Source organism: Sciurus carolinensis, chromosome 1 (genome assembly GCF_902686445.1).
Source record: "Sciurus carolinensis chromosome 1, mSciCar1.2, whole genome shotgun sequence".
In the NCBI taxonomy this organism is placed as follows: domain Eukaryota; kingdom Metazoa; phylum Chordata; class Mammalia; order Rodentia; family Sciuridae; genus Sciurus; species Sciurus carolinensis.
In genome coordinates, this window is record NC_062213.1 from 148,120,185 (window position 1) to 148,137,677 (window position 17,493).

Sequence of the window (17,493 nt, forward strand, 5' to 3'; positions counted from 1 at the left end):
ATAAGTCTACAATTTAAATATCCAATTCTATTTTTTTGAAAATTGAAAATAAACTATATGGCAGAGTGTTAAATAGAATTATATAAATCATTTTCTCACATGACTCAGAAAGTTAGGTAAAGGACTATTACCATAGCAGTGTTGAGAATTTTTTTGAAAACATGTATTTCTAGACATTTTTCTATAGTAATGTTAGGTCAGAGATGCAGTACCAATATGACCTCATATCATTTTTTTTCCTCTTCTATTTGCCATGATATGACAGTTTTCATTACTTTATGTCAATGCCCTTCATATGCAAAGGTGATGCCACTGATAGTATTGCTTGCGTTGTATACATAGGACATTTTTCACCCATTTCACTTGAGTTACATTTATTGTTGATTCCTAATTCAAAAACATAAATACCACTTTGTGACTTGTTATTAAAAAAATTGCTAGTTTCTATATCATACAGAAGTTGCTTATATATAAGATCACCAGTCTATCTTGAAGATTTGTACTTGTATATGCAGGCTATGGTGATTATTATTATTATTACTATTATTATTATTGATTTGTATAGAATATTGAAGGATTATGGCAAACATTACCAGTACAAAACTGTTACACATGTAGACCTTATAATTATTGTATTAGAAGTTCACTTTGCAACCTACTAAACTAATATAGTTACTGTTTTAGCCTTTAATGTTCTCAGTGGAATCTAAGAAAGATTCTTGATGCTATTGACAGTGAGGCAAAACAAAAAGGCCATGGGGAAAAAAATGAGTGAAAGTTATCAGAAGACAGAGAAAAAATAGAATAAGTAAACCAGATGAGGGAAGAAGTACATATCAAATATTTTAAACTGTTTTCATCAATGTTTGATAATTTTATTTGCACAGATCTTCTACTTCCAGTTAAATTTATTCCTAGGTATATGTTTGATTGATTGATCAACTTTTCAAATTGCTCAATAGTTTTTTGTATCTAAATTTTGCAGTGGGAATTTTGACCCTGCTTTTAAAATACAAACTGTCTTTGAGAAAAAAATGCAGCACAAAATGCAATTTTAAAACTTTCTGTCATAAAACAGAAACAAACCAATGGCACAGAATAGAGTACCCAGAAATAAACTCACACACATATATGGTCAACTAATAACAGCATCAAATAAATAATATGGAAGGGATAAATTTAATAAATGGCATTGGGAAAACTGAAGAGAAAAATTAAAAAAAAAAAGAGGAAAGGACAACTACCTTATGCCATGCACAAAAATCAATTCAAAATGAATTAAAGACCTGAAACCATAAAACTCTTAGAAAAGACGGGGGAAATTTTGAAATTGATCTTAGCAATGATTTTTTTAAAAAATTGACACAAATAAACCCAGACAACAGAAGCAAAGATAAACAAATGAGAGTACCTCAGTGTAAAAGTTTTATGCATAGCAAAGGAAAATATTAACGAAATAAAAAAGTATACTACAGCATAGTAGAAAATACTTGTAAACCACACATAGAATAAGCCCTTAATACCTGAAATATATAATGAACTCAGTTCTATAGCAGAAAACCAAATAACCCAACTAAAAAGTGGAGAAAGGAACTGAATAGAGTTTTTCCCAAAAGAGGTATACAAATGGTGAACAGGTATATGAAAATAGTTCAAACATCAATAATTGCCAGAAAAGTGAAAATCAAAACTGTGATGAGACACTATCGCATGCCTATTAGAATGACTGCCATCAGCAAGAATAGAGGTAGCAAGTCTGAGGGTGTGGAGAAAACAGAATCCTATAAACTATTGTGGAGAATGTAAATTGGTATAGCAACTATGGAAAACAATGAGGAAGATTCTCAGAAATTAAAATAGAATTATCATATAACCCAGCAATTCCTCATCTACATTTGTAGCTAAAGGAAATGAAATCAGCATCTTGCGAGATATATATCTGTACTCCCACATTCTTGCATCATTGTTCATTCACAACAGCTAAGATATGGAAACACCCCAAGTGTCTGTCAGTAGAGGAAGTTATAAAAACATTTGACATATACACGCATATTATTATCTTTTAAAAAAGGAAATTCTGCCTTTTGTGATGACATGGATGAATCTGGAGGATATTATGCTAAGTAAAATAAGCCAGACACAGAAAGTACTACATAATCTCATTTGCATGTGGATTAAAAAAACAACAACAACAACAACAACCTAAATAATAGAAACTGAGAACAGAATGGTGAGGTTACCAGAAAAAGGAGGGGGAAATGGAGCTGTTGTGATGTATTAAAGGGTATTTTGAGCATAAGGAAACTTAGCAGAAATTGGTTAAGGAAGGAAGTTTGTTTGGGCTAATCAGAGTTGCAATTTTTTATGTGGTGTCAAGGATCAAACCCAGAGCCTCAAATGTGCTAAACAAGCACTCTATCACTGAACTACAAGCCCAGCCCCCTTAAAATAAGTTCTAAAAGAAAATGCCACAAATATGAAGGGGATTACATCAGTAATTACATCAGTAGTTTGTCAAAAATTTGGATTGGTGCAGGCAAGGTATAAAGGTGTCTTCTAAGAAAGGGATTGGATGATTAAATATATATATTAAGGCATATTGTATTGAATATACACATTAAAAATAAATAAAATTGTAATTTTGAGTATAAGTATTCACATTTAATAAATAGTTGAAATTTTAAATTGAATACCAAAGAATACAAAACAACTTTCTAACTGTAGTTGAGGATAAAAACATATATGAGACATATTTCTTATCTTCCCAAACATGAAATTTATTCAGGGAATTAAGATGAGCACCTGCAATATAAACAGAATTCTCTACAAAGTGTTTTTTTTTTTATTTTTCTCTGCTATGATACAGTGCTTCCAAACTCACTCATTCATGGCACAGATTAATAATATTATTTTCAAAATATCCAGGATTAAAATTTGAGGAAGTATAATTATTGTATATTTATATATTGTATAGGTATCTGTTTATCTCTAGATAAACATAAACACTTATATTCTAGCTATATTATTCAACTATAATAATTAAAATAGAATATAAGTTTAAGATAAAATAGAAAATATGGAATTTATATAAAACTTCTAAATAAAGTACAATTATTTTATTGATGAACTTGAACTTGGTTTCCATGAAAATAAATGTTTTATATAAGGTATAGTAATCTAAAGTATTTCCATACAGCCTTCAACATTTCTCTTTAAAAGGTGAAGTCCTATTCTTCTCTTTCTGAGTGTGGGATAGACATAGTGACTTACATATAATAGAATATGGCAAAAGAAATGATTTGTGACTCATAAGACCAGATCATAAAAGGCATTATGTCCTGCTCCAGGCTTGCCCTGGAGGAAGAGAGCTACCATCTTATGAGGACACTCAAGAAATCCTTTTGAAAGGGTCATGTGGCAAGGAACTGAATCCACTTATCAACAGCCAGTAGGAAACTTAAAGTTTCTATAAATAGTCAGGTAAATGAACCATCTTGGCATGGGATCCTCCAGTTCTAGTCTATCCTTCAGATAAATGACTCTGACTGACATCTTGATGGGAACACAATAGAAAACTCTGTACAACTGCCTAGCTAAGCTACTTCTGAATTCTGGCCCAAAAATTAACTATGAAATAATAAAGTTTTACTGTTTTTAGTTTTTATGTTTTAGAGTAATTTATTAATTAGCAATAAGTAACTGATGTTTCAGGTTTTAATATTACTTTCTTTTTAACTCTTCATTGTCTACAACAATGAATAACTGGCAGAGTAAACAGAAAAATCATTTTTATGATCATTTAGACATTTCTAACAGTTAATGATCTTTTTACATTTTTTATTGGCAAGTATAACATTGATGCTGTGCATGTATGCAAATATGAAGGGACTTCATATCTAATTGAATTTTTATATCCTCCTATATTTCAAAAGAATTATGAAATGCAAATGTATAGAAAAGCATTTATCTCACAACTAGGTAGAATCTCAACAAAAACTTTTATCAACCAAAAATGGATAAAATCATCTTATATATATAGTCTGGATTTTAGAGTACCCATCCAAGATTAGGTATACTTTAGAATGTGTGCCTTGCTTTTTAAGCACCTACTTTATGAGTCTCTTGTCTATAGTTGGCAACACCCATTGTAACTCACAGCTTAACTACATTTTTGAGTTCCCGTCTTCTTCTGTTGCCTATCCTCCCAGACAATATACTGGACTCCACTTAAGTCCAAAGATAAAGTTTATAACAAATAGAATCTTAGATGCTATAGCAACCCTATTTCTTACCGGAATGTTCAAAGTCTTTGGGCATTCCTGTTATCCATTTATAGCATACTAGTGTGCCATAGTACACCAGTTGTGAAACTGCTCAGAAACTCAGAAAAGAGGGAAGTTCCTTTGTATCTATGCTCAAACTACATAAGAAAACAACACAGACTGGGTGGTTTAAGCAACAGGAATTTATTTTCTCCCAGTTTTGGGTCTGGAATTCTGAGATCAGGATGCCAAAATGGTCAGTTTCCTTTGAGGGCTGGCTGTTTTATAGAATGTTGCCATCTATTTACACAGAAAGAGAAAATGAATTTTTTTTCATATAAAGGATCAATGGCCTTCCCTTATGACATCACTTAACCTTAATTACTTTTTAGTCATTCTGAAGGTTGGGATTTTTAATTCATTCAGTCAACTGTAACATAATACTATAAATTCAGTACCATATAAACAACAGAAATTTATTTCTTATAATACTATAGGCTCAAGATTAAGGAACCAGCAGATCTGGTGACTGCAGTGAATCCACTTTTATAGTCTGCACCTTCTAGGTTAGGGTCACACAGTGGTAGGAGCAAGGGTTCTCTCTCAGGTCTCTTTTATAAGAGCACTATTCTCATTTATAAGACCTCCATCTTCCATCATCTCTCAAAAGCCCCACCTCCTAATACCATCAGCTTGGAGGTTGAGATTTGAACATATAAATTTGAGAGACATACATAAATATTCAGTTTCTAACATCTTAAGTGACAGAAGGAGGTTTGTGAAAAGAGAAAAGTATTAATTTAGGATTATAGACATGAAAGAGATATAACTAATAGTATGATCAAATGGAGCAGGATATGAATCATAACTTTGCCTTCTATTCCCTGTAATAATGTGAACGATTTGATTTCTATTAGCATTTAAAACTGCAAGTACTACTTTAGCTTTATCCCTCCAGTTTAAGTGTACTGCATTTTCATTATTATTTAATTTTAAATTTCCTTGTGTTTTCTTTAACTCATGGATTATTTGGGATTTTTGTTCAATATTCAAATAGTTGAAATTTTCTTAGCTATCTTAGGTTTCCGATGGAATTCTTTAACTTTTTAAAATCCATTCTGATAATCTTTGCCTTTTTAGTTGCTTATTTAGGCCACTAAATTAAGTTATTGATTATTTATATTGATCACTGTAGTGTAGGTCTATCATTTTATTATTTTCTTCTTTGTTGTATGCCTTTCTCTTTTTTCCCTGTTTTTAAAGCTCATTCTTGATTTATCTGTGGATTTTTAACTGCAACTCTTGCATTATATATTTAGTTTCTCTAGGAAATACAATATAATTTCTTTCTTCAACCTACTTAGTGTTAGTTTTATATATTTCAAATAAAATATGGAACTCTGTTAACATGTAGGCCATTTAGTCACCTACATTTACCCTTCTTTATGATGCAATTTCATTAATATGACATGTTTTGGATTATATTTTGGGCACCAAAAATGCTATGTTGTGATATTCTGAATTGTTATAAGAGTGTAGATGTTTTGTTTTAGCAAACCACTAACATGTACTTGTTTTGTGCATTCTTCACTATCCTCAAATATTTACTTGGATTTTGTTTAATTTTTGTAAGATGTTACCCCAGTGTGACAGATATTTGACTTAGGTAACCCTATTGTTTTTTTCTGAAAATGACCAATAATATCTAGTTTACATGTTACCAGTATTTAAAATAAATGGTAACATTAATGTGAAGAATTTATCCTAATGCTTGCCACATGATAAGGGCTAAATAAATGACAACATTCATGTTTTTTAAGATAAATGATTTTATTTTTGATGGTAATACAAATGAGACTTTTTCAATGAGTGTGAAAAGCATGAACCAAAGATAGGAAGTACCTAAATACTATTCAGAAGTAGTGACTATTACATTTGAATTATCTAGCTGTCTTCAGAAAAAACGTTAAGTACATATTTTTTGAAAGGCTATCATAAACCACATATTATTCTAAGTAATTGGCTTGCAGTGGTGAGCAAGCAGACACGACCCCAACTTTCACAAAGACTTTGAGATCTAACCCTAAATTGGAAAAAAAAAATGACACTTATTAAACAACTACAAAGTCTTAGACATTCTATTAGGATCTTTAACCTAAAACAGTACAACTAACACAATGTTACTGTCCTATTTTTATTTTATTTATTCATCTGTGTCCCTGCTAGAGTGACTATATGAATTAGCTTCCAAACTTGGTCCCTTCTAAGACTGAAAGCAGTTGATGTTAATAAACATCACCAGGGTCATAGGTGTAAGCTAGGACTTTCTATGGCAAAATAAAGTATTTACATATACCAATTCCCTTTGCAAATAACAATTTATTTAGAAATTTGCACATCAAGAGGCTATGATCCTAGATATTTTTTCTTTTTCATGTTTTCTTTTTCCAGTATATTCATATTGACTATTGATTTATCCCAAATTTCCATCCTTAGCTCAATGTATCCTACTGTCCTCATCCACTGACCTCTATATCTTAACATGCTGTCCTGTCTTTAGTAAGAATTTTGTGATCAAAAATCCTTCTAGACTTGATGATTTCTCTTAGTAATTTGTCATCTATTGGTCCTACTCTGATTTATTCTACAAATCATAACTTGTCCTTGCTATATTCAGAGGTAAACTTAAATTCTCTCCCTTTCTGTATTATCTTTCTGTAGAAAGTCCTACCAAAAACAGGGATGTGCAGTAAGTTTTTGTTTGTTTGTTCTTGTTATTAGATTGATTCCACAAAGTTCTTGCTGAAGACAGTGTAGGGTTAGTAGATACAGAGTTTGGAGAATAAGGAATTTTATGAGAGATAAGCTGAATCAGCAGAATTCTTGATAAAACTAGATGGAACAGACCCAGGTCAGAACCCAAGATGAATTAGGAATTAGGAAAACTCAGAAGGGCCTGATTCGGGTTTAGTAAAATAATATTTGTCAACAGTCTCTGGAATATTTTTGTCCCTAATCACTTATTTTGACTGAAATGAGTTTGTCTTTCTTCTAGGCCTCCAAGGTTTCCTTGTTTGTATTTTAAAATTTCCAAAACACTTTGAAGTTATAAGCTTTGTCACCTTCACTAGGCTCTAATACTCTTAACAAACAGTACTATTTTCATATTTTGAAGATACTGACTGAAATTACATTTTTTCAGCTATTTCAAATTAAACTTTTCACTTATAAAAATTTAGTTAAAGGAATTGGCCTTATTTTTGTCATTTGTAGCCTTAGAACCCAGTGGTTTTGCCTGGTAATTACCCCCAAAACTCATTCATGTCTTGGGTATAGATACTAAATGTGGTCATAAGTAGCTGGAAGTTTATATTTGATCATTAAACAAATCAAAAAAATACAAACTTTGTAGACAATGGCAAGGAGTTTGAATTTTATCATAAGGGCATGTAAAAACAGTTTAAAGGATCACTGTGGTTTGATCACTATGTAAACAATAACATTTTATGTGTTGGGAAATTATAATACATAAAATAAGAGCTGGGAAAGGCCTGAAATAGGGTAGGGGATAGGAGATGGAGAAAGACGAATTAATTTGAGTTACATTTGGAGGGAAAAATATACAGGACTTTTTTATAAAACTTATGTGGGGAACTAAATTATTAGGTATCATTTACTGAGGTGAGAAAGACAGATTTTAGAGGGAATAGATTTGTGGAAGCAAGTAAATGCTTTTTTTTTTAATGTAGCATGCCTAAAATATGCCTAAAAGACTTGCAAGTGGAAAAGATGAATTTGAGAGTTTATCAGTAAAGCTAAGAGAATTATTCAGATAAAGAAAGTGGCTATAGATAGAAATGGGAAGGAGGCCTAGTAGCAAGTCCTCAGAAAGTCCAACAGGAAGAGATTTGGCAGAAAACAAAGTGTCTGCAAACAAAACTAGGAAGGAGCAATCAGACAAAATAGGAGAGGCTATTATTACAGAATCTGGAAAAAAGAAGAAGAAATGGACATGTATGTTAAATCACATTGAGAATTCAGGAAATATTAGAACAAAACAGTACCCTTTGCATTTATTTTCATAAAAGCCTTTTATGGAAAGAGTTTCAACAATTTGGCAGGAAGAATAGAGGTGAAATACATATCTGAGTTAAATTGTAAATACAGGTGAATAAAAAGACTGGTAGTACAGAGACAATCTTACCAATTTTTTTTTTTTTTTTTTTTTTTTTTACTATAATGTCTAATAGAAAAAATGGCAATGAGAACCGAGGGAGAGATGGTAGTGCTTGTGATAGTGGTCCTCCTGTATGTGTAGATTCCAACACTAATATGACTGTGTCTGTAAGTAATCCTTACTCTTGTTGTGGAATGGAGCTTTCAGAATCTCTAGTCTTCTAGACACTATCCAATTCGTGAATCATTTTTGCTCAGTTAAACTCTGTTTAATTTGTCAAGTTTTGCCTTTCATCAAACTAAATGAAAAAATACTATCTATAAGTGCTAAGGATAAGAAAAGATTCTGTTGTCGAGTCAGTCCAATTTAAATAATTGTGAAAAATCACTGAAAACAGGAATCAGATTTATTTCCGTTTATTTCTGTGTTAAGGTGTTTTAGCTGTGATTTTCCTCTCCAAAGTCACAAATTGGAAAGCAATTTGGGGAAAATGCTTATTAGTGTGTTCTCATCACACTTATAATGTGTTCTCATCAACTTTATTAATATAGCTTTCAAAACAATTTGAACAGAAAATAAGTTAACTTTTGTAGTAATATATATATGTATATAAAAATTTGTCTGCTGTCTGATGTAGGTCAGAAGGAGTCTGGAGATGAAAATGAGGATGAAGAATTGGATACCAGTTTTCGGATATCAGCATTCAAACTACCCATATATACTCCAGGTTCATTGAAGTATGCTGCAGTATTGAAAGAGAAAAAACAAGATTATTTTCCTGTGCATGCCCATCTGTTTTCTACCAGTCATCCAAAACCAATAATTAAAAAAGGCACATTATCAGCAACAAATATAAGACAGTTTTTTACAACACAAAGAACTGGTATAAAACTCGAAACACTTAATGATATTGACAAATATTATGCAGAACAAAAGAAGCAGGATAGCCATGAAGAAAAAATAAGAGCTGTATCCAAGGCACGAGCTGACCAAAAAAGAGTTGGCTTAATTGTTCGTGAAAGTATAAATAAGAAAAAAAATACTACAAAAAAATTAATTGAAAGAGATCATGACACAATTCAGAAAGATTTACAGCAACTTTGGCAAGACAGATTAAGCTACCTTATAAAAGTTAGAGAGAGAAGCACTCTGTTTCTAGAAGAAAAAAACCAAAAGGCTGAAGAACATTTATTAATTCAAACCTTAAGTAATGAGCGTACTCTTCTGACCAAAGGGATTATTAAAATTGATAGACTGAAGAGGAAAGAAGCTCTCCTAAAACAGAAATATCTGAACGTTCAGAAAAAACGTGAAGAAGAAAAGTACCAAAGGAATTTACTCAACCAAATGAAGGAATATAGGTAGGTACAGTTTAATGCAACCTAAACTTTGAAGTCAATTACACTATTGCATACTAAATGCTGAATTCTGATAAGTAGTATTTTGTTTAAAGCATTCTACTTTGGAAAGTGGAAACAAAAAAGACAATTGTGTACTAATATATTATCATAGATTAGATAATACAACTGTTTTTCTCTACCTCTCAACCTCAGACAACAAAACCTGATTAATTTATATGTGTCATAAATAGCATTTTTGTCAGTCTCTTAACTAGTGCTAGAAACCTATCTTACAACTCACTCTCCCTCACTGCCAACATCTAATGCGTTTTTGTATTCTTTTTACTCTGAGAGGAGTCTCAGATCTTTTTCATTCCCAACTCTCATAATCTCCCTAATAATTATATCTTCCAATTGAGATTGCCATTTCTGTTCTCTATCTTTTCTTCAACTCATGTCTTTTTGCTAACCTACAAAACTTGCTTAATTTATAATTATTTATAATTGTCATAAATACTATTTTCATCAGCCTTTTGACCAGTGCTAGAATCCAGTCTTACAACTCAGTCTACCTCACTGCCAATGTCTAATATATTTTAAAAATAAAGTTCTGATCATGTCTATTTAAGTCGATGGCTTTCAATTGCCCACATAATTAAATTTAGTCTCTGGCATTTCAAAAAAGATATGTTCTATTTTATTCTAGAGTCATCTCACACCAAATTTTCTACTATGGTGTCCACCCTCTACCTCCAATAGCATATTTTTCTCTAGACAGACTCATTCTGCATTCCCTATACAACTTTATACTTTCTTATTTCTATGACTTTTCTCATACTATTATTTCCTTTTCTCTCAAATATGACCCTGCCATGGCACTATAAGCTCACAGTGTTACTATATATTATTGTGCAACAAAAGTCTCTTGGTTATTATGAAAATCAGAATGCTTTGGATGTTTCAAATTAGTGGTCAGGTGATTTCTATATGGGATGGAAAACATAGTCTTTCCTCTAAGGAAACATCACAGGTAGTTGATGCTTAGCTGTTTGTGGCTGTGTTTCATCCTTTTATTTCCCATCATATAATACATGAGCTGAACAACCAGTGGTAAAACTCATTCTTTTATTTTCCTCCCTTTAACAGTCAACTAAAAGTAAGTCATATGAATTTCTCTCCAATGACTTTTCCAGTCTAAATTAGTCCTTTTAATATTTTGGTGATTCCATAACACTTTATTTAAATGTCAATTCTAGCAGCTGTCATAGGAAAATCTATATCATATCAGTGAACTGGTGAAATCTTTTATAAAATAATTTGACTCATCTTTCCATTTCTGTGTGTGGTACAGTACTTAATTAAAGAATATATTCAAGGGGTTGGAGTTGTGGCTCAGTGGTAGCGCACTCGCCTAGCATGTGTGAGGCACTGGGTTCGATTCTCAGCACCACATATAAATAAATAAATAAAATAAAGAAAAAAAAAGAATATATTCAATAAATGTTTATTGTTGAAAATAGGTATGAATCCCAATTATCAGTGATTGTATATTACTCCATTTAAGTCATATAATTGCCTCTGAGAAGTCGAGTGTTTTTATACATTTTAACTCAAAACTTAAACAATTGTGATGAGAAATAATGCATAATTTTCCCAAATTTTTATGTAATGAAGATATGTAATCAGAATTGATTTCAGTGCTGGAGATCAAACCCTGAGCCTCTGGCATAGTAGACAAGCACTCTATCACTGAGCTAAATCCAAGCATGAATTTTTAAATGAATTATAAAAATATAATTAACCAAGCTGTGAAAATAGCTTTGCTATTAATTAGAATAAATATCCATGTTAACATAGGTGCTTATTTCATGGCAATAAATTTGTACACACTTATTTTCTTTCCCTTAGTGATCATTCCTTTGTATTTCTACCAATGAGTACCTATCTTCTGTTCAAATTATTAAAGTTGTGATTCACTTTTAGCCCTCAGAGATTCTTATCACATGTAATATTGGGACATAAAAGCCATTTGGCCCAACAAACTGGAAAATCTATGTAGGTGATAAGGCAAAAAAGACCATAAGACTACCAGAGTTAAATAATAATTCATAATAATACAAAGTAACAACACAAAAACTATTAAGAGACAGAATTAAAATTTCTGGTAGATAATAAGTAGGTGGCAGTCATGTAGAAAACTGGAGAAGATTTTATATATTACCTATCAGTGTTCATGACTAACACTTCTGTAACAAAAGAAGCTAACTAGAGAAAAACATAATAACCTTATTAAACCAAAAGTTACACGACATGTGAACTTCCAGAAATTAAGAATCAGAGGCCCAGGAAAAACAGTATTTTTATGCCTAGGGTTGATGAAGAGTGCACAGTTGTGTAGAGGTGTGGTTGGACAAAAAGGGGACATGACCTAAATAGTAAGGAACTGATGGGAACTGTGTATTCAGATTATTCTGGTCTTTCCATGTACTGTTCCTTCCCTTCAGGTATAGGTAAGAACGTTCAGATTATTCAGATTATTCAGACCATTCTTGTCTTTCCATGTACTGTTCCTTTCCTTCCGGTATAGGTAAGAACGTTAGGTTCTTCAAAGGAGAGGGGACAAGAGAACTTCACAGAGATCCTTAGGCTTCTACAGTTTTTTCAATTTCCTTCAGCTTAAAATACTCAGTATGCTAAGCTGTATCATTGCCCACATTCCATCAAAACCTTCAAAATTAAGGTTTAACTAAACATCAAAGTGTTAGTTCACTTCAATTCTCCTCTGCTCTGCCATAAAAAGAGGAATTAAGATATTCTTGATTCCCTAAGAGCTTATAGTTCAGTGACAAACATGGGCAGATATTTGAATTCTTACAAAAAGCAGAAGTAAAAGTATGATTATCTATTAGAATTTGGAAAAGCAGAGGATGAGGGGAGACCATTATTAACTGGGAAGAGAATGAACAAATTTGGAAAGTTCACAATAGGTAAAGTCAGGAGAGACAACCAAGGTAGGGAATATATTTTAAATACACATTTTAAATATGCATTTTACCACAAAATCTTTTTTAAGAAATAGATTGGAATGTGACTTCAGAAGAGATTTTTTGACAAATCTGTTTCAAGCAAATACAAAAAGAAATGTAAATTGTTTTTTCCATAAAGACTTTTTGATTTTTATTTAAATTTTGATGTGTGGGAGCTCTGAGAATTAATACTGAGTCAAAATATTTTAATTTATATGTAGTAAATTTAAATTTCAGTAGTTGTCAAAGGATATATTTTAAGAACATAAAAACATGGTATACATATATAAAATTAGCACATGCAAAAATTTTATTTAACATATGATGAAGAGACAGTAAGACATTACAACCAATTAAAATGAAAATGCAAAAAGCATATATGCATATATACAAACAGGAATGCTAAAAAAAGTCTAAATATCTGTAAAACTAGCCAATATCTACTAAGAAATAATCTTACTGCACAAATTTATTTATATTTGCATAAACAAGAAACATTTCCATTACGCACAATTTTCTTCAACTTGTAGAGTTGTAAAATAGCTCAAAAAGGTTGAAAGGCACAGAAAACACTGAAGGGTACACTAGACAAAAACCACACAAATTTCTTTTTTACCCTTTAAAATATTTCACACATTTATTTTTCCTGCTATATTGAAGCTTACCAGTCAGTTTTAGATTAGTGGTATTTTAAGTGGCTAAACTATATATATGTATGTATTGAAGACTTGAATAACAATATTTAAAGATCTTAATAGCTGCTGATTTCTTTAAAATTTTTAAATACTATGATTAAAATTGTTTTACTAGAAGAATTGTATATAAGAAGAAAACATACCTTTTCCTGGTTATAAGCAATATTAAGCTATTTACTAAGGGACTTTGTATAATATCTCCTTAGGTATGAAAAATATTTGTTTTTCTCTCACCAAATTTATAATCCTTTACCTTAATGTGTGGTTTGTGTGAGTGTGTTTAATTTTTGAAAATAATTTTCTATAATTTATTATTAAAAATGTATCTTGGAAAAGACAATAAAATCTAGTTTGTTATGTCAAAATATGTCCAGTATAAATGAACATTGGATAAATTTAATAAACCTAGTTTTAATCACAGTAAATTGAATGTCTGACCATAATTAATTCAAAGAGAATACAGAGTCAAATGAGCTTACTAATGAATCTTAACTGAATTATCTTCTAAGTCTGAAGAGATATTATCCTTGAAAGCACACATAAATAAGGCAAAGTGTTGGTTATGTTAGTCGTAGTTTCCAAAAAATAATTTTGAGTTTTCTCTGTTTTTTTTAAATTGAATATTAATAAGCAGAAAGGAACTGTGACTCAAAAAATAAAAATAAAAAATAAAGTCTGTCTAGAGATTTCAGAAGTTTTTCAATCCTGATGCAGTCTCTACTGTTGATTCTTCATTAATGTATCAGTATCAATCACTTGACTTAGAAAGCATTCTGATGATTCTCAATAATTAGTGAAGTTACTGAGAATGTAGCTCCCTGATCCTGAAATGTAAAATGAAGAAGAAAAAACAAGAGGGAAACAGAAAATTCTAATTTAGGAAGTTGATAAAATATCCAGAGAAGTATATAAGTGTGAATTAAAGAAATTTGAAATGAATTTATCTATCCAATAAAGGCTAGTTGTAGGTTTTCCCAATATGTTCTTGTTCACACTCTGAGGAAGTGATGATAATATTCAGAGTAGAACAAGTTATCCATTTTGAAGTACAGTATCAGCATGAAAGATGAAGCAAATAAGGTAGTTTTCAATTATATTATTTTTTACTTGTCTTTATTTGGACACCAGTTGACCTACTATTACCCCTTTATCCACTATGGTTTTTCTATCCTGAATCATAAAGCTTTTTTCCAACAAACCTCTGCCAAAATCATGATTAACTTCCAGATTTTCTAAAATCAATAATTACCTAACATAAAAAATTACTTAACCTAACATTAGTCATTTTTAATTCCAACAATCCTTATCAAGCTTAAAATTAATAAACTTCTATCTGTAGACACACAAAGCCTCTCTCATCACTTGGAACTATCTCACTTCCGAAATTTTAGACTCTTGTATATTTATGTGTGGCTAATATCTATCTTTTCAATTTTTCATTTAGTTTCACCAAAAACATTTTTCAAAGATATATATATATATATATTTCAAATCATATACATATGATTTAAGATAGATATATCCCTCAAAAACCTCTATCATATACTTCTTTTCACTCCTGGCATAGGCTCCAGGTTATTCAAATATTCTTTGGTATATTCTGTCCAGTGTTTCTGAAATCCCTTCATTTTATTGCCTCCACAATGCTAAGTCCCTTCATCATCAATTCCTATGTGGTAATGATCCAATTATCTATTTTTATATATATATTTTTTATTTTGATTCATTGTACATAAGTGGGGTACAACTGTTTTTTCTCTGGTTGTACATGAAGTAAAGTTGTACCATTTGTGTAATCATACATGTACACAGGGTAATTATGTTTGTCTCATTCTGTTATTTTTCCTTCCCCCAGCCCCTCCCCACCCCTCTTTTTCCCCTATACAATCCATTCTTCCTCCATTCTTACCCCCCTCCTACCTCCATTATGTATCATCATCCACTTATCAGAGAGATAATTTGTTATTTTGAGATTGGCTTATCTCACTTAGTATGATATTCTCCAACTGCATTCATTTACCTGCAAATGCCATAATTTTATTCTTCTTTATGGCTGAGTAATATTCCATTGTGTATGTATACCACAGTTACTTTATCCATTCATCAATTGAAGGGCATTTAGGTTGGTTCCACAATCTAGTTATTATGAACTGAGCAGCTATGAACATTGATGTGGCTGCATCACTGTAGTATGCTGATTCTCCCAAAACACAAGAAATAAAATCAGGAGTCAATAATTGGGATAGATTCAAACTAAAAAGCTTTTTCTCAGCAAAGGAACAATGTGAAGAGAGAGCCTACGAAGTGGGAGAAATCTTTGCCACACATACTTCAGATAGAGCACTAATCTTCAGAATCTATTAAGAACTCAAAAAACTTTACACCAAGAATACCAATAACCCAAGCAATAATAGGACTAAGGAAATGAACAGACACTTCACAGAAGAAGAATTACAAGCAATCAATAGATACATGAAAAAATATCCAACATCTCTAGTAATAAGAGAAATGCAAATCAAAACTATCCTAAGATTTCATCTCACCCCAATTAGAATGCCGATTATCAAGAACACAAGCAGCAAGAGGTGTTGGAGAGGATGTGGGGAAAAAGGTACACTCATACATTGCTGGTGGGGTTGCAAATTAGTGCAGCCACTCTGGAAAGCAATGTGGAGATTCCTTAGAAAACTTGGAATGGAACTACCATTTGACCCAGTTATACCACTCCTCAGTCTGTACCCAATTATCTATCTTTATTTCTTGAAGTTAGGCCAAAATGCATAGAGAAAATCACTGACCTGTAGATTTATGCCAATGTTAATTTTATGATCTCTGACTTTAGCTGCTCCCTCAGTTGTTTGTTCTTTAACCGACTAGCTACAAGATCAATTTCAAACCATCACCCTATCCAACACCACTTATGACCTACTTCCCAGGAAGTCACTTTATCCTAAATAAATTTATTTTCCAAAGAATTTAGGCCTTCCAGCTTGAATTCATTCAATTTAGTATATCCATATCTATAAAATTCTATATGTTATGGATTTATCCTCCTTTTTTCCCCAACTCTCTCAGGATTAGCTTTCCAATTTCTGTTAGAAACTAATGATCTTTCAACTTATGCTCTTAGGAATCTGTAAAATTATAGAATGCATGTCTCCATTAATCAGAATTATGGCCCCCCCAAAAATGGATACCATGTTCTTATCTCCAGGGCTATGAATAAGTTGAGATACCACACCTGTAAATGTATTAGTAAAGGGGAACCTGCATATGTAATTAAGACTGCTCATTAATCCTATTAAAATAAATTATACTGGATTATCCAGGTGGGCCCAATGTTATTACATTAGCCTTTAAATCCAGGGCAAAAAAAGTAAGTCAAGAGGGATTCAAGGAGAAAGATTTGATATAATATTAGTAACTTGAAGATGAAGGGGAAAACATAAAAAATGTGAGAAGAAAATTAGACATGACATGCCTGGACTTCTAACTTATGAGAACTATGAGATAATATAAGGTTGTTGTTGTAAGTCAACATATTTATGGATGTAAAATAGATATTCCTACTTTGTTCTCTTTTCTATAAGATTGCTTCCATTGTCCAAGGACCTTTACATTTCCATAAGAAGTTTATCAAATTAAAAAAATTAAATTTAATGCATTCAAAATAAATAAATTAAATCTAACATATATTTAAAACAAATTTAAATGCTAACTTCTACCCAAAATATTCTTGGTATATAAACTGAGATTATATTGATTCTATATATCACTTTGGAAGAGAATCAACAGCTTAATAATATCTTCCAATCTTGAACATGGTATAATTCTCCATTAATTTAGGTCTTCTTTAATTTCTCTCAGCAATTTTTTATTATTTTCAAGTCTGTCTTGCCTACCTTTTATCTGATTTGTTTAAGTATCTTATGTTTTTCAGATCATATTTTAAGTGGAATTATTTTCTTGATTTCATTTTCTAATTGTTTGATT

The 17,493-nt window shown here is 31.3% G+C and overlaps 1 protein-coding gene across 1 annotated transcript in view; it reads left to right on the forward strand.

The window, feature by feature from the left end:
- The window catches only part of Lrriq3 (leucine rich repeats and IQ motif containing 3), a 198,521-nt gene that overhangs the window by 178,962 nt on the left and 2,066 nt on the right, over positions 1 to 17,493 (forward strand). Inside the window, exon 7 of the mRNA XM_047566903.1 lies at positions 9,077 to 9,800. Coding sequence (XP_047422859.1) covers positions 9,077 to 9,800 — 724 coding nt within the window. The remainder of the gene's footprint in view (positions 1 to 9,076; positions 9,801 to 17,493) is intronic.